The sequence below is a fragment of the Crotalus tigris genome, unplaced genomic scaffold (assembly GCF_016545835.1).
Source record: "Crotalus tigris isolate CLP2741 ecotype Arizona unplaced genomic scaffold, ASM1654583v1 scf7180000019104.112062, whole genome shotgun sequence".
Classification (NCBI taxonomy): domain Eukaryota; kingdom Metazoa; phylum Chordata; class Lepidosauria; order Squamata; family Viperidae; genus Crotalus; species Crotalus tigris.
The window spans coordinates 65,176-92,239 of NW_024097377.1; the positions used below are offsets into that span (position 1 = coordinate 65,176).

Sequence of the window (27,064 nt, forward strand, 5' to 3'; positions counted from 1 at the left end):
GTGGAGTGTTTCCCTTCTTTTTTTGCTTCGTTGCCACACCCACTTTATTTAGTTGTGTACTTCCATCGTCCCCTCCCCTGCTCCATTCAGATTGCCCCGTTACGATGCACTGTCTCTTATTTTCTTTATATTTTCCCCTCCCACAATCATGGTCACCGCAGGTGTTATTCAACTTAATTACTGTCACACCCCCTATTTCCTTCTCATTCCTTGCTTGCACGTTGCCGTCTTGAGAGTTCTTCCATGTTGCCCGTTGATATGGGCAGATCAGCGTTACAAGGTGGGGTGGGCGGGTCATATCCGCCAAACATGTTAATGAGGCTGTTTCTCCCCTTCTTGAATACGATCTAGTAGTTGTTGCTCCCAGGTGTCTCCTCTCTTTATCTCCATTCTTTATACATTCCATCCTAGTTTTGATTGAGTCACCCTGGATATTCTCTGTACGATAATCGGGAGCATCAGCCTTCACTGCCCTCTCCCCTCCACTCTTAGTACTCCTCCCCTCTGCATCTTCATCGGAGCCACTCCACATTTCCCGTTGGCGCATTCGGGTCGGCACTGCTGAATGGGGTGATCGAATTGTTGCAGTAAGATCAGAGAGACTACTCTTTCCCCTCCCGAATACGGCAGGGAATTCAATGCTCCCGTCAATGGTGTTTTAAATGCGGATCTCTCATTAGGCAATGCTCTCCCCTCCGGATGTCTGGGGGGGGGTGTACAAACTCCTAGTACACACATTGACACTCTTACATCTCTCAATGCTCCTTCAGATGCTCGGAGATGTTTAACCGTTCTGGGAGGGGGGAGGTCTCAATCGTTGTTCATATTCCGTCTGGACACTCATGGGCTGTGGATGGTAAGAAGGGGAAGTCTTCTCTATAATCCTCTCCGTTGATATATTCGGTGTTTCCTTAGGCTGTCTCCAGCGGGGTGGGGGATTGCCCATACTCCAAGCTTTCAACGTTAAGTGGGCTGGGCAAAGATCAATGTGCCAATTGATTGAGTCCTTATTAGATAGCCATGCCTCTTTGAGCAAGTGCCCCCCTTTCGTATTGTCACTGGCCAAGACACGTACTTTTTCAAAGTCAAATCGATGGCCTGATTCAGTCATGTGTGCTGCAATCTGAGAAAACAGCCTATTCCATCAGGCCCGATGACAAGATCTAGGAGCCGGGTGCAGACCCTGGCCAACCTATAAAGGGGACTCTCCTACTGACCGGCATTTTGAGCCCTGATGATGTCAGCAGTTGCTGACAAAAGCTAGGCGTTTTATTGTAATTTTATTGGTATTTTACTAAATTTTATTAAAAATTTTATAGCATTCCCTGGTGCTCACATTTATTTGTTTGGTTATATATATATATATATATATATATATATATATATATATATATTCAATAATGATGGTGAAAATGCGACTCCCAGGCATAATTATAAATGGAATGAATAAAGTGCGTTCACCAGGAGAGTTTAAAGTTAAAATACTTTAATTAAAGTATTTTACTATATTAAAATTTTATTTTAATATAGTAAAATACTTTAATTAAAGTATTTTAACTTTAAACTCTCCTGGTGAACGCACTTTATTCATTCCATTTATATATATGTGTGTGTGTGTGTGTGTGTGTGTGTGTGTGTGTGATACTTTTAATAAAATGTTATTTTTATTTTTTATTATTTTAATCAAATATCTACATAATCTTTCTTTTTTCTAAAAGAATTATGTTTACCAAGGAAAATGGAATGATTCTTTCTATTCATAAATAGTGAAAAATTAAAGTAACTAGATAAATAACCATTATTTACAAATAGCAAAAATAAGTAATGACTTTGTGTACATTGGTGAACTGTTTATTAAAAATGAGGAAATGAATGGGCAAGTTTTAAGACATGGGATTGTAACTAAAAAGGTAGTGGGGAGTATACGGTCAGTTATGAGGAATGTTTGTTTACAGAAATCAAAAAGGTTTCACTCAGGAGTGTGCTTTTGCCCAAGAGAATCTATGGAAGCTGATAGGAGTCAGGACAAAGTTAAGTAAGTTCTATGCAATGGGAATGGTTAGTTAAGTAGAAGTGTATTAAGTAGTTTGGTCATGTAGAAATAATTCATGAGGATTGATCCACAAGACAAATATATAAGGAAGAGTAACTGGTCTGGGGAAGGGGAAGACAAAAGAAGATTTAATGGAGTTGATGAGAACCTCAGAGGTAAAAAGATAAAAAAATATAAAGAACAAAACAGTAAAAAAATATGGAGTGATACATGATGGAAGCAAAGACATTTACATACATAGAAAGCTATAGTCAATACTGTTATTATAAACTGGATTTAGCTACAGTATATATAATTTTCTTCTTCTGATCTTATGACTTTAATTTCTTTAGCTTATACTATTCCAGGCTTACCATACTTCAAAGGAGAACACAATTGTGTATGTCTATAGGTATAAAGGCCTTTTTTTGTAAAGTTCTATTGATTTTTTTTAACAGAATTCAATAGTAATCATTCAACAAAAATGTGTTGTCTGATTATCTTATTCACTAATACAAATTAAATTCCTAATCTCTAAATCTTTTCTCTAACCATTGATAAAATGGATCCCAAGTTTGAAAATATTCTGTTTCTTCTTTTTCTTTCAACCTTAAAGTAAGTCTGTCCATTTCCGCGCAGTCTAGTATTTTTTTAATTATTTCTTCTTCTGGTGGTATTTCTTCATTCTTCCAATATTGTGCAAATACAATTCTTGCTGTAGTTATCACACGTAAAATCAGATATGTACTTTGCTTATCAAGTTTTTCTGGCATAGTACCTAGTAAAAAAACCAATCAGGTTTCTCTAACATTTTTTCTAACCAAGTGTGAATTTTTGTCCAATATCTCCTTGCTTTAACACATGTCCACCACATATGATAATAAGTACCTGGTTTGTGTTTACATTTCCAACATTTCTCCGACATATTTTTAAACATTTTTGCTAATCTTGTTGATGGCAAGTGCCATCTATAGAAACATTTTGTATAAGATTTCTTTATATGAAGCTGACATTGTTAATTTATAGTTTCTTTTCCACAAACTTTGCCATTTCTCTAAGTCTATATTATATTCAAAATTCTTTGTTCATACTATCATTGTGTCTTTTACTTGCTTATCTTCCATTTTCAGATTTAAAAAGAAATTGTACATTTTCTTAATTAACTTTTCATCGGAAGTTAGTAATGTCTGGTCAAACATAGTATGCTCTTTATAAAATCCATACTGTTTAATATCTTTGTCATATCTCACTTGCATTTGTAAATGTGATCACCATGTTAAATTGATGCCCTAATTTTCCATCTCTTGCCTGAAGGTTTATATATATGAGAATCCTTTTGTTTTAAAGCCAGAAAACATGTGTGATTATATTCCTTTATGAGTAAGATATTGCTATACAGTACATGACCTATATTTAATGTTTATATTATTTCATATTATTCAGTAAACAAATGTATTTTGAAGATGTCAAAAAGACTTGTAACCTAAGTATTTTTAATGGTATTTCATTCATGTTCAATGTACCTTTGAAAAAGTTAGAAATATAACTTAAAGTAGTGTCCTTTATGTCCGGCCAGCACTAATGCATTTGGATATATAAATAAATCTGCATAGAATGAATTACAAAGTGAATGCAGGCTCCATGATGTATTTTACTAACTTGTCTATTTCATGGGGAAACAGGTTTACTTAGTTACTATCTATAAAGTGATTTGGAACAATGCTACATTTTAGTGATAATGCTTTATAAAAAGTTACCATTGTAATGAATTTAGGCTATGTATTGTGACATGCATACCAATTCTTAAAAATTTCCTGGGATGCCCTGTTTTTCACAATATCACAGAGCAAACACCCCAAAGAGGTGAAATTAAACTTTCTTTGAACTCCTTAGTCTTGTTCTTCTTAATCTTCATTTATCTTCTAGGCTTGTCTATTTGATGCCTGTTTTATTAACAGAGAATTCATCTTCCTTCTGTTGCTAAAGGTGTAATTTTTCCTATGGCCAGTTAAGACCACGTTGTTAATGTCAATTGTTTCTTATCTGAAATTTTGGGCTGCTATTCCCTTTGTATCTTGCGCTTTTGTAGTTTGTTAGTTGTTTGAGCAATAGCCATGAGCAAAACGAGATTTGTTAATGGTCTTTGCTATCATTGGTAAAGATATGGTACAACATGAAAGAACTTTATAACTATGTGACAGTGAAGATATTTTTGCCCGAAGAATGGTGTTTGTGTCTCTCTGTGTGTGTCTGTGTCTGTATGTATGCCTTACATGTGCCTTGCAGAGTCTAATGAAAGCCATTTCCGAATAGATATGTGAGAAGAATGTTTTTCACATTGTTTATTTCTGAGTGGGTATGAAAGAGATAGAAATGTGTCCTTGCTAATTTTCAAAAGATCTTCTTGGCCACATTAGTATTGGAATATATTTTTAAAAGCTGTTCCCAGAATTGGGCTGTAAAAGTTTTCTGAAAAACATAAAATTATTTGAATGTCTTATTTGGCAGAAGTTATTTATGCCTGGGTATGGGATGGAGTTGTAAAAAGAATGTATTGGCAAAATGATATAACCCTGACTCTATTTCTGAATCTGAACTGTAGGCAGGTAGGTTGAAAAGATGTTCAAGGGATCCATTTTACTTCATACTTACTTTATCAATGAAAATATCAGGTGTTTCAGTCTGATCAGGTATATCAGCCTGCACCAGTATATTTATCAGGTGTTTTGCTGATTAGGATTTGTAAAATAACCAAAACGTATAACAAAAAAAATTCCACTGAATATATGAATAAAGAAAGTAGAGAGCTTAATGTAATCTAGGGCCAGTAGCCTTTCTGGGTGAATGTAAGACTTCTGTTTTAAATAGATATGTCTGCATTCCTAACTTGGAGGCTTTAACTTAAGAAAGTTATGAATGAATGAAGGGAACAGACAAATCTGAAACATTAAGACTTTTTCTATAAGGTTTTGGAAATAAATATACAAAAAACACCTTCTCAATAAATATAAATATAAATCAAAGTCTTGAATTTCTGTTATGATTTAAGGCAGATTAATTTTTGGTTTTGGTGAGCATTAGGACAGAAAATGGTGTGTGAAATACTATTATATTTTTAAAGAATGAGGTTAGAAAACAGTAGCTACAATGTCTGTTTCTATAGATAGATTATTTCGAAAAGTTGTTAAGAAGTGACAGATGTGAAAGAGTAGCTTGGAAGATCTACAGAATAAAAAGCTGGAAAAAAACAACACTTCACCTGATGCAGAAATAATAGAAAATGAAGAAATAGTTGAAATATGAGAAAATAAAGCAAATGTGAATTATATGGCAGTTAAAGAGGAAATACAAATGATGAACTAAGTCATGGCTGGGGGATTCTGGGAGTTGAAGTCCACATATCTTCAAATTGCCAAGTTTGAGAAACACTGAGCTAAGTGAATGACCTGAATAATTATTCCTCACTGGATTTACAAAAAAGGTTTGCTAAAGCCTTGTAGGAGCCTTGGAGATAGGAAAAAGAAAATTTGAAGAGAAATTAAATCCTATAACAACATCTGAATGAATTAAAGACTAAGACTGTTAGAAGGAAAAGAAAGGAATACAAAGTTATTTTATTTGACAAAGGTTGAAACAAGAGACATTTATATAAATTTCTGGGACTTTATTGACTTTTTGCTGATTCAGGACTGAAATATTAATGATTTATGGATTTGTGTATGAATAAGGGATGGGTAATGGGAAGAAGAAATACTTGCATGTAACCTTATTGGGGTATGTGAATAATGACTAAATTTGTTGGTACTTTTGATGCAGATTGTTTCTTCCTTAAATATTTCTTTTCTTTTTTCTTATTTCTTTCTATTTCTTTTTTATTCTTTTTCTTTGTACTTTCTATTTTCTTTCTTTATTCTTCTTTTCCTCCTGACTTTAATTTGAATTGTCTCTTCTTATTAACGTTTTCAGTAAAATTATTATAAATGTTTATTATATGAATATTTTAACACTCTTGGATAAATCAACATATTTTCTGTTGTGCCAACAACTAGGCTAGGGGATTCTCCAATATGAAATTTGCCCTTTTTGTATTTTATTTGAACTATTACACTTGAAAATCCAATTATTCCTAGGGAATAATTTGGATTGTGATCATATAGGCATACAGTTGGTGACCAAATAGGCATACAGCATACAGTAAAAATTGGGAAGACATTAATACATGTTAGATGTCATTTTGCCGTCTACTGGATTAGGATGCCCACACTTGTAATAAGAACTTGAAATTATTTTGATACATCATCTACTTTGTTATTTTTAATTCAAATAACAGAGTTGTGTTTGAGTTTATTAAGTACTCCAAAGCTCAGCAGAACTCTGTATTACAAGATAATTTGCATTCTTTTCACAATTAAAACCATTGTAGTTCAATCAGAATGTAGCTGGAAGGGACCTTGGAGGTCTTCTGGTCCAACCCCCTGCTCAAGCAGGAGATCCTATACCAGTGATGGCGAACTTTTTAGAGACTAGTGCCCAAACTGCAACCCAAAAACACTTATGCATCGTCAGGTGCCGGGTGGGTGTGGCCCGTTGGCTGGGTGTGGCCCATTGGCTGGGCGTGGCTGTGGTGGTAACGGCAGACTGGGTGGGATTAAAAAGTTCAATCAATCAATTTCAACTTTGCAAGATTTTTTTTCCTGTAAGAAGTTGAAATTGACTGATTGATTGAACTTTTTTTTTTTGCACACGGCGGCGGAGTCCTAAAGTGAAAAGGTTTTATAAAACCCAGCTGAAGGCCTAGGACTGGGGCGACGGCGCACGTGTCCACAGAGAGGGCTCTGAGTGCCGCCTCTGGCACCCGTGCCATAGGTTCGCCACCACTGTCCTATACCATTTCAGACAAGTGACTGTCCAGTCTCTTAAAAACCTCCAGTGATGAAACACTTATAACTTCTGACAGCAAGCTGTTCCACTAGTTAATTGTCCTCAGTGTTAGGAAGTTTCTCTTTAGTTGGCATAGAGTTAGCTATTTATATAGTAAAATTGTTTTCTTGAATCCTTTGGGACTAAATTTTTGTTTTTATTTTCATGGTAATAGTGGATTTTGAAAATACTTGTGTTTCCTATAAATGAATCATAAAACAGTTTAACTAAATATGTGATTGGTTATCTTTAAAGTAGATGTATATTTCAAAAATGCCTTATGAAAAATGTAGTACTGCAAATATTTTAAATTATAGCTCTCCATATGAGAGTTTACAATTGTTAACATTTTGTTCTACAGCCTATATTGATTAGAGCTAGGGGAAGTTCAATAGCATCTTAACCTCTAATATTACACATCTATTAAAGTAAACAAAAATCTTTAGTAATGTTTATAATAATTTTCTCTTATTCTTTCATTTTATTATACAATTTTTGTATTTTATTTCTTTTATTTCAATAAAGCAATGTAAGTTGTTGTGAATCCTGTTGGAATAGAGTGCCTTTTTTTTTTTTTTTGCCTTAAAGTCAATGTTGGCTCCTGGTGAGTGCTTGGTCAGTTGGCTAAGTAGCTGTGGTTTTTTTCCTTCCATTCAACTGTGTCTGAATTTTAGAGATTGCTTGGACTGATCCCTGCAGTTTTCTTGATGAGATTTCTGTAAGTGTTTGCCATTGCCTCCCTCCTAGTATTGAGAGAAAATGTCTAGCTCAAACCTACTCAATTGGCTTTGAGCCTCAGGTGAGTCTAGGACTTACAGACTCCAAGTTTCTATCCAATGTCTTAATCACATATATTTGAATAGGACAATGATATTATTAGCAAAATCTCTTATCTCTTAAAACTAGTCATGTTTTTTAGAGCTCTTGAAATATCTCTTAAATATCTAAGGGTGGCTTGCTTCTGGATATATGTTAGAATAAGATACTGTATGTAATTCCATAATAATTATGTACTGTATATTTAAATGTCTCAAAGAATAGAATAGAATAGAATAGAATAGAATAGAATAACTTTATTGTCACTTTAAATGTACACTAATCAGCATACATTAAAATGAGATTTTGTTGCATACAGCTGTCAGAGGATAACCACCTCCAGTATACACCGCATAAATGTGACCCAAAAAATAAATAAATTATGCTTATACCCACATACACACATATATATTGCCCAGAGAAACACCACAGTCTAGTTTGGATGTATATATATCTCTACAGAAATAGAACACAACAATGATAAAAACTGTCTTGAATGCATTTGGGTCAATATAAAAGGGTGGGAAAAATGACATTGCCATAGGTGTATAGTACAGACCACCCAACCAAACAGAGGAAATAGATGAACTTTTTGCTAGTCAGCTAACTAAGGTATGTAGGAAGCACCTCACAATAGTAATGGGGGACTTTAACTACCCTGACATCAACTGGGAGACAAACTCCGCACCAAGTGGAAGATCAAACAGGTTCCTGGCAAACCTAGCAGACAACTTTGTCTCCCAAAAAGTAGAGAAGGGACCTAGGGGATTAGCCATTGTGGATCTAATTCTCACTAACAGAGATGAAATGATAGACGGTGTTGAAGCCATAGGAACCCTGGGAGGAAGTGATCATGCAATATTAGAATTCATCATTATGGAAGCACAAGCAATAGAACACAGTCAAACTAGAGTCTTGGACTTCAAGAGAGCTAATTTCAATAAACTTAGAGAGGGCTTGGGAAGGATTCCATGGATGAGAATCCTCAAGGGGAAAACAACTTAAGAAGCTTGGGAAATTTTGAAAAATGAGATAATAAAAGCACAGTCTAACACAATACCAACAAAGAGGAAAAACAACAACTCTCAAAAGAAACCAGCATGGCTGCATAAAGAACTCTCTGATAAATTGAAAAATAAAAAGGACAAGTTTAGAAAGTGGAAAGAGGGGAACATAACTAAGTCAGAATATCAGCAAATAGCCCGAGCCTGCAAAGATGAAGTGAGGAAAGCCAAGGCTCAAAATGAACTAAGGCTTGCGACAAAAGTCAAAAATAACAAAAAAGCTTCTTTCAACATGTAAAAAACAAGAAAAAAAGTGAAGGAAATGATTGGTCCATTAGTGGGTGGAAGTGGCAAGAAGGTGACAAGCAACAGGGAGAAAGCAGAACTATTTAACTCATTTTTTGCATCTGTCTTTACACAAAGGAAAAAAACAGACCAACCTATCAAAAATAGTGCCATAAAAAACAAAACAGAAACACAAGTTAAGATAGGCAAGAAAATGGTTAGGGAGCACCTGTCCAGCCTAGATGAGTTCAAATCGCCAGGACCAGATGGATTACACCCCAAGTTTCTCAAGGAACTGGCAGATGTGATATCGGAACCACTGAACTATATTTTTCAAAGATCCTGGAACACAGGGGAACTACCAGAGGACTGGAAAAGAGCTGATGTAATTCTCATCCTCAAAAAAGGAAAAAAAATGGATCCAGGAAATTACAGACCTATAAGCCTGACCTCAATACCTGGGAAGATCCTGAAAAAGATAATCAAACAACGAATCAACGAACACCTAGAGGCAAACAAAGTCATTACTAAAAGCCAACATGGGTTTGTCAAAAATAGATCATGCCAGACAAATCTTATTGCATTCTTTGACCAAGTGACAAAATTAGTGGATCAGAGGAATGCTGTGGACATAATTTACTTGGACTTCAGTAAGGCATTTGATAAAGTAGATCACAACCTACTACTTGACAAGATAGAAAAATGTGGGGTAGACAGAACCACCACCAGATGGATCCGTAGCTGGCTGACCGGCCGTACTCAGCGAGTGGTCCTCAATGGAACTGCATCTATATGGAGGGAAGTGTGTAGTGGGGTGCCCCAGGGCTCTGTTCTGGGCCCAGTGCTCTTCAACATCTTCATCAACGATTTGGATGAAGGGATAGATGGGGAACTCATCAAATTTGCAGATGACACCAAGCTGGCAGGAATAGCCAACACTCCAGAAGACAGGCTTAAGATACAGAAGGATCTGGACAGACTTGAACACTGGGCACTAACTAACAAAATGAAATTCAATGGTGAAAAAAGCAAGGTTCTACATTTAGGCAAGAAAAACCAAATGCACAAGTACAGCATAGGTGGCACCATGCTCAATAGTAGTAACTGTGAGAGGGACCTCGGAGTCCTAGTAGACAATCACTTAAATATGAGCCAGCAGTGTGCTGCAGCTGCCAAAAAGGCCAACACAGTGCTAGGCTGCATTAACAGAGGGATAGAATCAAGATCACGTGAAGTATTAATACCACTCTTCAATGCCTTGGTAAGGCCACACTTGGAATACTGCATCCAGTTTTGGTCACCACGATGTAAAAAAGATGTTGAGACTCTAGAAAGAGTACAGAGAAGAGCAACAAAGATGATTAGGGGACTGGAGGCTAAAACATATAAGGAACGGTTGCTAGAATTGGGTATGTCTAGTTTAACGAAGAGAAGGACAAGGGGGGACATGATAGCAGTATTCCAATATCTCAGGGGCTGCCATATAGAAGAGGGAATCAAGCTATTTTCCAAAGCACCTGAAGGCAGGACAAGAAGCAATGGGTGGAAGCTAATCAAGGAGAGAAGCAAGCTAGAACTACGGAGAAACTTCCTGACAGTGAGAACAATTAATCAGTGGAACAACCTGCCTCCAGAAGCATAAATACTCCAACACTGGAAGTTTTTAAGAAGAGACTGGACAGCCATTTGTCCGAAATGGTGTAGGGTTTCCTGCCTGAGCAGGGGGTTGGACTAGATGACCTCCAAGGTCCCTTCCAACTTTACTATTATTATTATCGATCATCGCACAGTCAGCCAGATGTTCAGACTGGATTTGGCATTTTGTCTACCTATCGAGTCCTTACCCAGGACCTGGGATAGGCAGATGTGGATGTTTGATGGTATTACAGATATCGTCGCAGGATGGAAGCAGTTCCTAATAAGGCCGCCTTTTGCAATTGACTAATAGCGAATTTGTCAATGCCAATGGTGTTCAAGTGGTGCTCCAGTTGTTTTGGGATTGCACCCAAGGAGCCTATGACTATTGGTACTACCCTTGCTTGCTTTTGCCACAGTCTTTCTATTTCTATTTGTAGGTCTTTGTATTTTGTTATCTTCTCCAGTTCTTTCTCTTCTATTCTGCTATCTCCAGGCACTGCCACGTCCACTATCCAGACTTTTTTGTCTTTCTTATCGACAATTGTTAAGTCTGGGGTGCTATGTTGCAGGTGCTTGTCTGTTTGAATTCTGAAGTCCCAGAGCAGTTTAATTTTATCATTTTCTATGACTTTCTCTATTTTATGATCCCACCAGTTTTTGCTTACAGGCAAATGATATTTTTTGCAGATCTTCCAATGCACCATTGTTGCTACTTTGTCATGCCGCTGCTTGTAATCAGTCTGTGCAATCTTCTTGCAACAGCTTACCAAGTGGTCCACTGTTTCTTCAGCTTCTTTGCATAGGCGGCACTTACTGTCTGTTGCTGTCTTCTCAATTTTGACTTTGTATGCATTTGTCCTTAAGGCTTGGTCTTGTGCAGCCAGAATTAGTCCCTCGGTCTCTTTCTTCAATTTTCCTGCTCTTAGCCATTGCCAGGTCTTGTTATTATCTGCTTTCCCAGCTATTTTTTTCATGTATTGGCCATGTAGTGCTTTGTCTTCCCATGCCTCTATTCTGTTCTTCATTTGGTCTTTCTTGTAGGCCAGTTTGGTCTCTCCAGTAGTTAGTAAGCCTTCCTGATATACTAATTTCAGTGCATCTTCATCATTGTTCTTCAGATATTCTTCCAAAGCCATTTTTTCTTCTTCAACCATCTGATGTACTTGTAGCATTCCACGCCCACCTATTTGCCTTCATCTAGTTGAAAACAATCTCTTTCCACCTGAGCAGAAAGGAAACTGCCCCAATAGCAGAGGAACAAAAGATCAACTCCTAATAGACAAAATGATCTTGGAAAACTGCAAGAGAAGGAAGACCAACCTGAATGTGGCATGGATTGACTACAAAAAGGCATTTGACTCTCTGCCACATGATTGGATAATAAAGTGCCTAGAAATAACAGGAGTCAGTAGAAACATCAGAAAATTTGTGCAAAGATCGATGGCACAATGGAAGACACAGTTGCAGATCAATGGTGAGAGGCTGGGAGAGGTTAATATCAAGAGAGGAATATTTCAAGGAGATTCATTATCACCATTACTATTTGTTATTGCACTGTTTCCTCTGTCAACAATACTGAATAACTCAGGACATGGCTATCAAACATCAAAAACATCTGCCAGACTATCCCACCTCCTTTATATGGATGATCTGAAGCTGTATGGAAAAACATCATCTGAAATAGAATCGCTGCTCAACACTGTCCATATATATAGCCAAGATATTGTAATGGAGTTTGGCTTGGACAAATGTGCCACACTTACTATCAAACAAGGAAAAATAAGAAAACTGAAGGAATCAAGATGCCCCACGAAAATAACATTAAGAGTCTGGATGAGGAAGAGTACTACAAATACTTGGGTATCCTTAAGATTATTATTATTATTATTATTATTATTATTATTATTATTATTATTATTATTATTATTATTATTATGGGATCGTTGCACAGTCAGCCAGATGTTCAGACTGGATTTGGCATTTTGTCTACCTATCGAGTCCTTACCCAGGACCTGGGATAGGCAGATGTGGATGTTTGATGGTATTACAGATATCGTCGCAGGATGGAAGCAGTTCCTAGTAAGGCCGCCTTTTGCAATTGACTAATAGCGAATTTGTCAATGCCAATGGTGTTCAAGTGGTGCTCCAGTTGTTTTGGGATTGCACCCAAGGAGCCTATTACTATTGGTACTACCCTTGCTTGCTTTTGCCACAGTCTTTCTATTTCTATTTGTAGGTCTTTGTATTTTGTTATCTTCTCCAGTTCTTTCTCTTCTATTCTGCTATCTCCAGGCACTGCCACGTCCACTATCCAGACTTTTTTGTCTTTCTTATCGACAATTGTTAAGTCTGGGGTGTTATGTTGCAGGTGCTTGTCTGTTTGAATTCTGAAGTCCCAGAGCAGTTTAATTTTATCATTTTCTATGACTTTCTCTATTTTATGATCCCACCAGTTTTTGCTTACAGGCAAATGATATTTTTTGCAGATCTTCCAATGCACCATTGTTGCTACTTTGTCATGCCGCTGCTTGTAATCAGTTTGTGCAATCTTCTTGCAACAGCTTACCAAGTGGTCCACTGTTTCTTCAGCTTCTTTGCATAGGCGGCACTTACTGTCTGTTGCTGTCTTCTCAATTTTGACTTTGTATGCATTTGTCCTTAAGGCTTGGTCTTGTGCAGCCAGAATTAGTCCCTCGGTCTCTTTCTTCAATTTTCCTGCTCTTAGCCATTGCCAGGTCTTTTATTATCTGCTTTCCCAGCTATTTTTTTCATGTATTGGGCCATGTAGTGCTTTGTCTTCCCATGCCTCTATTCTGTTCTTCATTTGGTCTTTCTTGTAGGCCAGTTTGGTCTCTCAGTAGTTAGTAAGCCTTCCTGATATACTAATTTCAGTGCATCTTCATCATTGTTCTTCAGATATTCTTCCAAAGCCATTTTTTCTTCTTCAACCATCTGATGTACTTGTAGCATTCCACGCCCACCTATTTGCCTTCATCTAGTTGAAACAATCTCTTTCCACCTGAGCAGAAAGGAAACCGCCCCAATAGCAGAGGAACAAAAGATCAACTCCTAATAGACAAAATGATCTTGGAAAACTGCAAGAGAAGGAAGACCAACCTGAATGTGCATGGATTGACTACAAAAAGGCATTTGACTCTCTGCCACATGATTGGATAATAAAGTGCCTAGAAATAACAGGAGTCAGTAGAAACATCAGAAAATTTGTGCAAAGATCGATGGCACAATGGAAGACACAGTTGCAGATCAATGGTGAGAGGCTGGGAGAGGTTAATATCAAGAGAGGAATATTTCAAGGAGATTCATTATCACCATTACTATTTGTTATTGCACTGTTTCCTCTGTCAACAATACTGAATAACTCAGGACATGGCTATCAAACATCAAAAACATCTGCCAGACTATCCCACCTCCTTTATATGGATGATCTGAAGCTGTATGGAAAAACATCATCTGAAATAGAATCGCTGCTCAACACTGTCCATATATATAGCCAAGATATTGTAATGGAGTTTGGCTTGGACAAATGTGCCACACTTACTATCAAACAAGGAAAAATAATGAAAACTGAAGGAATCGAGATGCCCCACGAAAATAACATTAAGAGTCTGGATGAGGAAGAGTACTACAAATACTTGGGTATCCTTTAAGATTATTTTATTATTATTATTATTATTATTATTATTATTATTATTATTATGGATCATCGCACAGTCAGCCAGATGTTCAGACTGGATTTGGCATTTTGTCTACCTATCGAGTCCTTACCCAGGACCTGGGATAGGCAGATGTGGATGTTTGATGGTATTACAGATATCGTCGCAGGATGGAAGCAGTTCCTAATAAGGCCGCCTTTTGCAATTGACTAATAGCGAATTTGTCAATGCCAATGGTGTTCAAGTGGTGCTCCAGTTGTTTTGGGATTGCACCCAAGGAGCCTATTACTATTGGTACTACCCTTGCTTGCTTTTGCCACAGTCTTTCTATTTCTATTTGTAGGTCTTTGTATTTTGTTATCTTCTCCAGTTCTTTCTCGTCTATTCTGCTGTCTCCAGGCACTGCCACATCCACTATCCAGACTTTTTTGTCTTTCTTATCGACAATTGTTAAGTCTGGGGTGTTATGTTGCAGGTGCTTGTCTGTTTGAATTCTGAAGTCCCAGAGCAGTTTAATTTTATCATTTTCTATGACTTTCTCTATTTTATGATTCCACCAGTTTTTGCTTACAGGCAAATGATATTTTTTGCAGATCTTCCAATGCACCATTGTTGCTACTTTGTCATGCCGCTGCTTGTAATCAGTCTGTGCAATCTTCTTGCAACAGCTTACCAAGTGGTCCACTGTTTCTTCAGCTTCTTTGCATAGGCGGCACTTACTGTCTGTTGCTGTCTTCTCAATTTTGACTTTGTATGCATTTGTCCTTAAGGCTTGGTCTTGTGCAGCCAGAATTAGTCCCTCGGTCTCTTTCTTCAATTTTCCTGCTCTTAGCCATTGCCAGGTTTTATTATTATCTGCTTTCCCAGCTATTTTTTTCATGTATTGGCCATGTAGTGCTTTGTCTTCCCATGCCTCTATTCTGTTCTTCATTTGGTCTTTCTTGTAGGCCAGTTTGGTCTCTCCAGTAGTTAGTAAGCCTTCCTGATATACTAATTTCAGTGCATCTTCATCATTGTTCTTCAGATATTCTTCCAAAGCCATTTTTTCTTCTTCAACCATCTGATGTACTTGTAGCATTCCACGCCCACCTATTTGCCTTGGTAGATAAAGTCTATCAATGTCACTGCGTGGATGAAGGGCATGATTCATTGTCATTATTTTTCTGGTCTTCCTATCCATTGCTTTTAGTTCTGCTTGAGTCCAGTCCACTATTCCAGCTGTGTATCTAATGACTTATATTATTATTTATTATTATTATTATTATTATTATTATTATTATTATTATTATGGATCATCGCACAGTCAGCCAGATGTTCAGACTGGATTTGGCATTTTGTCTACCTATCGAGTCCTTACCCAGGACCTGGGATAGGCAGATGTGGATGTTTGATGGTATTACAGATATCGTCGCAGGATGGAAGCAGTTCCTAATAAGGCTGCCTTTTGCAATTGACTAATAGCGAATTTGTCAATGCCAATGGTGTTCAAGTGGTGCTCCAGTTGTTTTGGGATTGCACCCAAGGAGCCTATGACTATTGGTACTACCCTTGCTTGCTTTTGCCACAGTCTTTCTATTTCTATTTGTAGGTCTTTGTATTTTGTTATCTTCTCCAGTTCTTTCTCTTCTATTCTGCTGTCTCCAGGCACTGCCACGTCCACTATCCAGACTTTTTTGTCTTTCTTATCGACAATTGTTAAGTCTGGGGTGTTATGTTGCAGGTGCTTGTCTGTTTGAATTCTGAAGTCCCAGAGCAGTTTAATTTTATCATTTTCTATGACTTTCTCTATTTTATGATCCCACCAGTTTTTGCTTACAGGCAAATGATATTTTTTGCAGATCTTCCAATGCACCATTGTTGCTACTTTGTCATGCCGCTGCTTGTAATCAGTCTGTGCAATCTTCTTGCAACAGCTTACCAAGTGGTCCACTGTTTCTTCAGCTTCTTTGCATAGGCGGCACTTACTGTCTGTTGCTGTCTTCTCAATTTTGACTTTGTATGCATTTGTCCTTAAGGCTTGGTCTTGTGCAGCCAGAATTAGTCCCTCGGTCTCTTTCTTCAGTTTTCCTGCTCTTAGCCATTGCCAGGTTTTTATTATTATCTGCTTTCCCAGCTATTTTTTTAATGTATTGGCCATGTAGTGCTTTGTCTTCCCATGCCTCTATTCTGTTCTTCATTTGATCTTTCTTGTAGGCCAGTTTGGTCTCTCCAGTAGTTAGTAAGCCTTCCTGATATACTAATTTCAGTGCATCTTCATCATTGTTCTTCAGATATTCTTCCAAAGCCATTTTTTCTTCTTCAACCATCTGATGTACTTGTAGCATTCCACGCCCACCTATTTGCCTTGGTAGATAAAGTCTATCAATGTCACTGCGTGGATGAAGGGCATGATTCATTGTCATTATTTTTCTGGTCTGCCTATCCATTGCTTTTAGTTCTGCTTGAGTCCAGTCCACTATTCCAGCTGTGTACCTAATGACTGGGATTGCCCAGGTGTTGATTGCCCTTATGGTATTTCCTCCATTGAGTTTGGACTTTAAGATCTTCTTCACTCTCTTGATGTATTCACCTCTAATCTTTTTCTTGACTTCAGTGTGATTGATGTTGTCAGCTTGAAGGATACCCAAGTATTTGTAGTACTCTTCCTCATCCAGACTCTTAATGTTATTTTCGTGGGGCATCTTGATTCCTTCAGTTTTCACTATTTTTCCTTGTTTGATAGTAAGTGTGGCACATTTGTCCAAGCCAAACTCCATTACAATATCTTGGCTATATATACGGACAGTGTTGAGCAGCGATTCTATTTCAGATGATGTTTTTCCATACAGCTTCAGATCATCCATGTAGAGGAGGTGGGATAGTCTAGCAGATGTTTTTGATGTTTGATAGCCATGTCCTGAGTTATTCAGTATTGTTGACAGAAGAAACAGTGCAATAACAAATAGTAATGGTGATAATGAATCTCCTTGAAATATTCCTCTCTTGATATTAACTTCTCCCAGCTTATCACCATTGATGATGATGATGATGATGATTATTATTATTATTATTATTATTATATATTAAAATCAATAAATAGTCGATCACCAAGAGAATAAAAATATAAAAATATAAAAGATTTTCATTTACTGAACCTAGCTTTCGTCAAGAGCTCTTGACATCATCAGGGTGTAAATGGTAGTCGTTGGGAAAGCTTATATGCAACCGCTAATCATTTGCAATCGGCTCCTGGACTGTGTCACGGCTCCCAGTTGAGCGTGCTGTAATCTGAGTATGTGTCTTGCATCAGGGTGCAGTTCTTTCTTACTCCTTCTCTGTGCTCCATCGCGCATATCTCCTTCGCTAATCTTAAGGTTGGCTGGAATACTTTCACTTCCCTTATGGATGGAGGTTATTTCCCTCCCACCAGCCTCTTGCCCATGGTTCTGTTTGCTAGGGGGGTATGTATGTTGTCTCCTGTTTCCTCCTAGTTCCTCCAATTGTCTTAATTGAGTTACGGTCCGATCCCCCCGTCTTCTGTGATCATGATTCACATGTTCCATCCCATTTTATGCTATTCTCCCTCCCGTCTGTTGTCTCAATTTGTACTTCCTTACATCCATCGCCATTCCCCCCCCCCCGTGTTCCTGGGAGCAACCGTTTTGAAGTGTACATGTGCCAGTCTGTCGTTGTTTAGTTCGTGTTTGGTCGGGTCTTCTGTTCATTGCGTCTGGATCTTCCGTCCTCATCTTTCACTGGGAGATCTCTCCATCGTGTCGCTGGGAATACCCTATTTGTGATTCTCTGTTCCCTTTTCGGATCAGTCAGCACAGGACTGTTCTCTCTTTTATAGCCTGGCTCAATTGTCCTCACACAGTTGTTCGTTCCATTCATCGGGGGGTAATCTGATATCCTCGGTATGTGCAATCGCAGCTTAGGTGTTCTATCCCGTACCACGTTCTCCATTCTCCCCTCCCTTTCTATGGTTGTTATCTCCGTTTGTGTGCTGTCAGGTCCATCACTTCTCCCCTTGTGTTTCTGATAAAATTCCTTGTGGATACACTAGTAACGATCCATCTCACGATCCTCCATTCTCTTACTGGATCAGTTGGGGGGGGGTTGTTCTCTCTTTCCTGGTGTGGTCTGGTTGTCACAACACGTCCGTTCATTCTATTCATCGGGAAATTTCTCCGTTGTCAATGGTCGGGCTTCCGATGAATCTCTGCCGTTCGTGGGAGTTATTTAAGGTCATGCCGTCCTGATCAGATGTTAAAAGGGTGTCTGTTTGACCGTGCCATATGGGGGGTGCCCTGTTCTTCTCCCAGTTGTATGGTCGGTGCCTTGGTCTTCTCCAATGGTTCAAACGGCGGTTCATGTGCCATGTCTGTAATGTCCATTGTGCTGGGCACATGTCTATGTGGCGGTTGATAGAATTTTCCCCGGAGAACCAGGCCTCCTTTAGCAGACGGCCCCCCTTCGTGGCATCACTGGCCAAGATTTGTGTGTGGTCAAAGTCAAAGCTGTGGCCACTTTCGGCCATGTGTGACCAGATCTGCGAATACTGTTCGCCCCTCTTGATCGCCAACTTGTGCTCATGCAAGCAGGTCTTCAATCTTTTTGATGTTTCCCCCACATAATTGCTGTGGCAGTCTATGCAATCAATTCTATACACCACCGCCGATCTTTCTGCGGTGGGGAGGGGGTCTTTGGGGTGCATGATCTTTGATCGCAGAGTCTGGTCAGGTTTATGTGCCACTCTTATGTTGTGGGGGGCCAACAGTCTGGCTGTGGCCTTGGACACATTGTTAATATACGGTAGGGAAATGCATGTTGCCTGTCTTTGGGGTGGTTCTTCCTGATGGTTATGTCGGGGTCCAGGTATACTACTATGGCGTCTTATAAACCATAGTGGATACCCATTGAGTCGGCAAACCCGGTACAAATATCTCCTCTCTTCCTCCTTAGCCTCCACCGTGCTGCAATGTAAAGTACACACTTAAATAGCGTTCTGATGCAGCTAACTTTATGGGATACTGGATGGTTGCTGTTATAGTGGAGGATTCGATCCGTATGGGTGGGTTTGCGATAGACCTTCATACTTACTGGGCCCTCTAATGATCGTTGGACAAGTACATCTAGGAAGGCTATTGAGCCCCGGTTCTCCTCCTCCACCGTAAACCCAATATCCGGATAAACCGAATTGAGTATTCCCATAAAGTTAGCTTTTTGGCATCGTTTAACAACGACAAAAGTGTCGTCTACATACCGGGCCCAAAATTTGGGCTAGTATTGGGACATAGCTTCATGTTCCAGTTGCTGGAGAACTTCCTCTGTATCACGCTAGATATAGGGGAGCCCATGGGTGTGCCCTTTATCTGCTCATATGTGACACCTTGAAAAGTTAAATATGTCACCAAGCACATTTCTGTGAGTTTTACCAGGTCCTCTACTCTCAGGGAGTCTCGATGTTGAGTCTCTTCCCGTCTCTTTAACTGGTTCTTCAGAACAGTGATGGCAAGGTCACAGGGGATGGAGGTGAACAGTGATGTAACGTCAAACGAGACCAGCACCTCATCCTCCTCCACATTCAGTGCCTTGATTCTTTCTAGAAATTCCTCTGAGGATTTAACTGTTGTGGGGCTGCCATCCACCAGATAGGAGATATGCCCACTGAGCCATTTCGCCAGTCCAAAAACTGGTGTGCCCTTAAAGGAAACAGTGGGGCGGAGTGGGGTACCTTCCTTGTGGACTTTTGGCAGCCCATAGAACCTAGGAAGTGCTGAATCATTGGGATGTATTTTCTTCAAGGTGTCATCATCTATTTTCTTGGCACGTTTAAGCTTGTCTAATAATTTGTTAATCTTGTTCCTCATTGTTGTCATGGGATCTCTCTTAACGACCCTATAGGCCATTCTGTCATCGAGCAACTCCAGTGCTTTGGTCACATAGACTGCCTTATCCAGTACCACCGTGGCCATTTCTTTGTCTGCTGGTAACACAATTATAGAACTGTTGTTCTTAAGCTGTTCTAGGGCCTCTATCTCATCTCTGGATAACGTCTGATGCCACCTATGGTGCATGAGCAGTCCAGTGACCTGTTGTTTTATATAATTTCTGGAGTGCTCCCCTATTTCCCCGTGATGCATGGCAGGTTCCAATGCTGCTATGAAATCCAACAAGTGGGCATCCGTGAGGTTATGTCCTACATCACGTTGCAGCAAGAAGAGCTGTGAGTGGGTTAGCCTTATAGAAGAGAGATTGTGCACCAGTTTATCCATAAACTCATTATTGTTTAACTCACGTAAAGTATGGGTCTTGTTCCGGAGTCGTGTGGTAGTTTGTTGGCCAATTTTCTCAGCCCTGAGTTGGATGTGCTGGTGGAGCAATTGGAAGTGTTGTTCCGTTAGGTCCAATCCACATTGTTCGCGATGGTGTCGGACCCACAGCTCTAGAGTCTCCACACGCCTGTGCTGGTCATTGATGAGTGCCCGCACCGTACGGCGTTGATACTGCCGGAGTGCCTGCTGGCATTCTACTGAGTTCAGTGCGGGTCTTCTCCTCAATGATTTGGGTGGTAAATCCTCCCGTAGACACGTTGCAAAAAAGTCAGTTGTTTGTAACAAGCCGAGATGTGGCATGCAAGCTTTCCCCAACGCCTGGCCGTGAGCAATACTGCTCTGTCATAACAATCAGCTATACAAGTAAAAATATGACTTTTGGGTATGTTCATGTTAAAATCAATAAATAGTCGATCACCAAGAGAATAAAAATATAAATATATAAAAGATTTTTATTTACTGAACCTAGCTTTCGTCAAGAGCTCTTGACATCATCAGGGAGTAAACGGTAGTCGTTGGGAAAGCTTATATGCAACCACTAATGCAAAGCGCTAATGCAACCGCTAATCATTTGCACTCGGCTCCTGGACCGTGACACGGAATCTGTTGTTACGGAATCTGGTAGTCCTGCTAGAAATGCTTTGAAATCTCCTCCCAGAAGGGAGCAACAGAAACAGACTGTGAAGTAGGTGTGTGGGGTCTCTTAATGGAGGGAACCCACATTAAATGTACAGTAAACTATTTTCAAACATTTTCAACAGTACTCAATAACTTTATTATGCTACGTTGAAATTGTACAAATGGTTTCTTATTAAAAGATTCTCGTATTTGCCTTCTGTGTGTGACTGAATCTCTTTCCTTCTCTTATTAATCATTTGCACAATGGGAAGTCTAATTAATAATGTAAGTCACAGCTTTCAGAGAAATCAATTTAATGTCATTCACCTTTTGTTGCAGACAAATTGTTTATTAATCTTTTGCAAATTATGCTCACATTTTAATAAAATACTATAGTTTGAGGAAAATTTCTGTTGATCATAGAGACCAGAAATACTGTTTGGGGTATAATACAAATATGTTTAAATACTGTTATTTTATTTATTTATTTGTATCCATCTTTATTATTTTTACAAAACTCAAGGCAGCAAACATATCTGACGCACCCTTCCTCTTATTTTTCCATAATAACAATCCTGTGAGGTGGGTTGGGCTACGAGAGTGGTGATTGGTTCAAAGTCACCCAGCTGGCTTTAATGGCTTTAGCTCACAGTCTCCTACTTTCTAGCCTGGTGCCTTGACCATTTGACCAAGTTAGCAATAAACATTAATAATAATGATGATGCATTACACATACCACCTTCTGTATACCATATAATCCTCTGCTTCTTCCCCACACTTCTCTTCTTTTTGCCTGAAGAAAAAAACAAAAAACTTTCACTCCACAATGATGATTAAAGACTTAAATTGTTTAATGGGCTAAGGAAAGCTTCCCTAAGATCAAGAGCCACTCATAGTCATGTCTGTATGATTGAAAAGGATGCTGTACATCACATTTCTTGTTGTAGAATCATGCAAATTGTAATTTTATTTTATGATTTTTTGTCAAGAAAAAATATATACACTTTTTATCATTTGCTAGCACCTACTTGAAAGTCAATTTGGTGTAAAGGTTAAGGCATCAGATTGGAAACTGGGAGAGCCTGAGTTCTAGTTCTACCTTAGGTCCACTTTAGACCTTGGACCAGTCACTTTCTCTGAGCCCTAGGAAGGAAGCAATGGCAAACCATTTCTGAAAAAAACTTACTAAGAAAACTGCAAGGACTTGTCTAGGCCAGAGGTCCCCAACATTTTGGGCACCAGGGACTGGTTCCGTGGAGAGAGTTATTCCATGGACCGAAAGGTGCGTGGTTTTGAGTACTGCCTGCATCCTGTGGATGGGGCTTTGCTTGTTTGTGTGGACTGGTTGTTGGCATGCCGTGGCCCGGTACTGGTCCATGGACTGGGGGGTTGGGGACCCCTCATCTAGGCACTTTCCAAAATTCAGAACCAATTGAATGGAAGAAAAAAACCCAACCACTTGCCATTTTAATTATTCATTAGAATTTTATGATAGCAAATGTAGTGTATTGGTTAAAGAAATGCTGAAAAAACAAAATGAAGTTAACTTTTATTGAGGAGCTCAATATTTTTATACTGCCTATTAAAGCAGGTATGCCTTCTTTGTTTAGACTGAATTCTCAATGGAAAATTGAATTATTTTGTATAAGTGAGCATCAGGCCAGAACTTCTTATAGTATTTCTACAGTATGGTGATAAATGAAAATGGAAAACAGGTTTTGCTGAGATTGGAATAGAATATCTCCAACTAAAACATGCCACCTAAGCTTTCTGTATGGTTTGTGTCTTGATGTAATGAAACAGTTTTTAAGTATTCCATTTGTAGTTGAAACAAAACACATTTCAATATTTTAGCTATAGGAAACAATACACTATAGTATGATTTTTTTGCTCTTTTATTTTTCATACAACTACTACGAGAATAGATGGGGCTTCAAGCTATCAGCCAGCCAATCTGCATAAAACCATCCAGTGGTATTGTTTAAAAACATTTCTGAAAGACTAGAATTAAAACAAATTTAACAAGAACATTTGGCTTTCTTGCTAGAGAACCAATCTTCACTTTGTTAAATAAAGCCCCTTAGCCTATAAGGAAACTAACATATTATCTACATCAGTGGTTCTCAACCTTTCTAATGCCGCGACCCCATAATACAGTTCCCCATGTTGTGGTGACCCCCAACCACTTATACATCACCGGGTGCCAGGGGCGTGGCCAAAGGAAAGGGGGAAAAAATGGCGGACAGCCTTGTCTGGCGACCCCCGTGAAATGGTCGTTCAACCCCAAATGGGGTCCCGACCCACAGGTTGAGAACCACTGATCTACATCATTTACCTACTTTAGAACATTTGGCAGGCAAAAAATTATTAATATGTTTATGCTGTACCCAATGTGGTGCTTACATTTTTGCTTTATAATTACAATATATTAGCAAAAATCTGTTCTATACCCAGCAGGTAAAATATATTCAAAAAGCTCACAAGAGAGCAAGAACAATCTCATGTAACCCTATACATAGTCACATTCTTATCCATCAACATACATATAACCATACACACTGCAGAAGTTAAAGAAAACAAAAACTTAGCAGCACAGGAGCACAAGAGGCAATGCAGAATCTTCAGTTTTGGCATTTTATAATGCTGTTTAGAAATTCAGCATAGTAATAAACACAGAAAAGTAAAACAAAGCTCAAAACAACTAAATTAACATGATTCTAATTTCTGCTCAACAGCATTAGCAACATTTTTGTGTGAAACCCAGTAGAAATTGCAGCCACCCACCAACATGACCTTCAGCTTTCCTATAGAAAGACTTTTAAAAAATAAAAGCAATAACTTGCCAAGTAGCTTGGCAGGAATGCAACTACAAGCAATCTTCTGCATGGCCATGTGCTTAACTGCTGTTTTTTCTCAACACTCCATCACCCATAGCAGCAGGGATATAACTAGTTCCTGACACTATGCTGGTTAAGCTAGAACAAGGTTGAAGAAAAGCAATTCAGCCATAAGTCCCAACACAACATCCAATTAAATAGCAGGCATACTTGGAGTAGGCAACTGATGCCACTTAAAGCACTAAGTTTTGTTTTAATCCCAAAACAAGCTTCTTGAAATGTGAATGCCTAAAAACTGAAATGTTTTGAATATCACAAATTTACATTATATCAGACCTACCGAATAAAACAGTAAAATATTGTGAATTTTATTCAGTAGGTTTGATACAATGTAAATTTGTAATATTGTATATTGTAAACAATTTTTTTTAAAAAAAAAACAAATGTCTTTTCTTCATATTTGAAGGCTTTCTAATTTTCTGCTCCTACTTTTTTGCCAGTTTTTTTCTTTAATTATTTGATGCTATCCATGAACATGCATTAATGCAGTAACTGTAATCATATCCTCCTGGTCCAAGTTACAATATGTGAAATGGCACTCCATAAAGAGTTAACAGGATCTGACAAAGGTTGTTAGCTCTTGCATAATGTGTTCACATATTGCAATCCCATCCTTTACCTTCTGTTACAGAACCATAATGGGACTGTATTTTGGCAGAAGAAAGGTGCTATATTCTCCAAACTAGCAATTCTAACTTCTTTTATTTGTTTTTCCTAATTACAAACCTTTGCTGACATGCCTTGAAATGACTTTTTAAACAGTTTCACTTTCACCTGCTAGTCTTGACCTTATGAATCTTCATTAATGTGCTTATAGATACATTTCTATTTAAGAAGACATAATTAAACAACAGATGCTTCATTAATTTAGGAATAAAGGCAGTGTTTGTTGCATTCCCTTTTGTTAGCATATGAATACAGTAGTTTTCATGTTGATGAATGAATGGCTGTGTTTACCATTTTTATTACTAATGAACTGGACTGTTCAATAAAAATGATGTGACAAAATATATGATATTCATTTATTTCATGTTGAAGAAAATAAACCCCATCACTAAAATGGTTTCTGTGGTAATATTTTCAGAGCTTATATATTTAAGAGTTCTTGACATTCATTTTATTAGTTTGGACTAGAACTTTGGCTAAAATGTAACTTTATTTATTTCAGCCTGCCTCAATCTGGACCAGAATAGCAATCTGTTTCCACTTGATAGTTTAAGATAAAAATTCAGGTTCAGTATATCTGGAGGACTTAGCTTGTCAAACTTGGATTCTTAAAATATATATGCTAAACCAAATAGTTTCTATATTATATTGCAACATGTGATATTTTGTACAATACAGCCATTATGTATTACTTGATATATTATCTTTTCTTTATATAGAAGAAAAGTTTGTGTTTATTATGGTAAGAAAAATATTAAACATCTCAACTTAAATATATATATAGAAATGGGTAAAGATTTTATTAATTTCTTTCATCAAACGTTGCATGCTTATTACAATTAATATTAGAGGTAGCAAAGGTCATCTTGGAAATTTCATATTGTTATGCTTGTTTTATGACCTTCTAATATCAACAAGTGTCTGTGATTACAGAATAATATTTTCAGAACCAAATTCTGGTCCTTTTGGATAACACAAAGGTAAAGAAATTACAGTTACAGAATGTTCCCACCCAGTTTACCATAGTTTTGCTCAGAAGTTGGAATACATATTACTTGGTGTGCTATGTACCATAAGACACGATTGGAAAAAAATGGTTGGAAATTACTGAGTGGCAAATATTAGAAGAAACACGATAGTCGTAAAGGTTATACGATAAACTGCAAGATGACTAGCAATTATGTGTTTCTCCTCCTCATCTGATTTCCTTTTAATTTGAATGGATGCCCTGATTAACATAATAAACATATACTGTGTATCCAGTTCCTCATATAAAAACTGGCAGTAACTTGTTCTCTTATTTTCCAGAATCTAGTATCAGTTTAATGCTGTCACTGATGAATTGGAAAATTCTGTACTATATACTATAGCTATGTGAGATGACAGGCACATGCTTATTCTCCATCTTATCTCTCTTTTAACTAGTGACAGTTCCACATCTTGTGGCAATGAATTCTATAAATAAATGAAATGATATAGAATTGAAATTGTTGTTTATTGCAAAAAAATCTGTTTTTTTTCCAGATTCTGGTTCAAAAAACATAAGCCTTAATAAGACTCAAGTAGTTGAAATTGCATTCATGTTGTATCCCCCTGTTGGTCTCAAGTTGATAACAGCAACTGCTCCTCGGTCAACCTGGGTGAAACCAATTGTTGATGGAGAAGATTCTTACATGTATCTAGGTAACCATTTTTAAATGGATTCCTTTTGTAGGAGTGTTACTAGTTCGGATTTCTACAATTGTCATGTATCATCATAATTCTGTTGTTTACTTTTGTAAATGGAAATGGACCATTTGATACACTTTTCTTAGATCACCAACCTTTCAACAAATCATGGTTTTGCTACATGGTCTTCACCAGCTGAATATCTCAAATGTTTTCAGTGTGATAAATAAATATGTTTGCATGTTTAAAATTTGCAGAGAGCATCTTAACGTAATAATTGCTCAGTCTGAGCCAATATGCAGGTTACCTTTTATACTAATTTAAAAATTTAACAATTACCAAGAAAATAATCAGATGCAGAGTGTTCTACTTTCGATAGGGCACTCATTGGAATCCTTGTTATGAAATTTTAGCCTACTCTCTAATTAATACAATTAATCAGTGCTCTTAAATGTTGGACTGTTTCCAGTGTGAACTATAAAAAGGAAAGTTAGATAAGCTAGTTGGATAAGCAAGCTAGTCATGTTTT

At 37.9% G+C, this 27,064-nt stretch overlaps 1 protein-coding gene across 1 annotated transcript in view; it reads left to right on the plus strand.

The window, feature by feature from the left end:
* The window catches only part of LOC120315416 (IQ domain-containing protein M-like), a 65,028-nt gene extending 38,464 nt beyond the window's left edge, over positions 1 to 26,564 (plus strand). The window contains exon 6 of the mRNA XM_039359711.1: positions 26,392 to 26,564. Within this exon, the coding sequence (XP_039215645.1) occupies positions 26,392 to 26,564 (173 nt within the window). The remainder of the gene's footprint in view (positions 1 to 26,391) is intronic.
* The last annotated feature ends 500 nt before the right edge of the window (positions 26,565 to 27,064 follow it).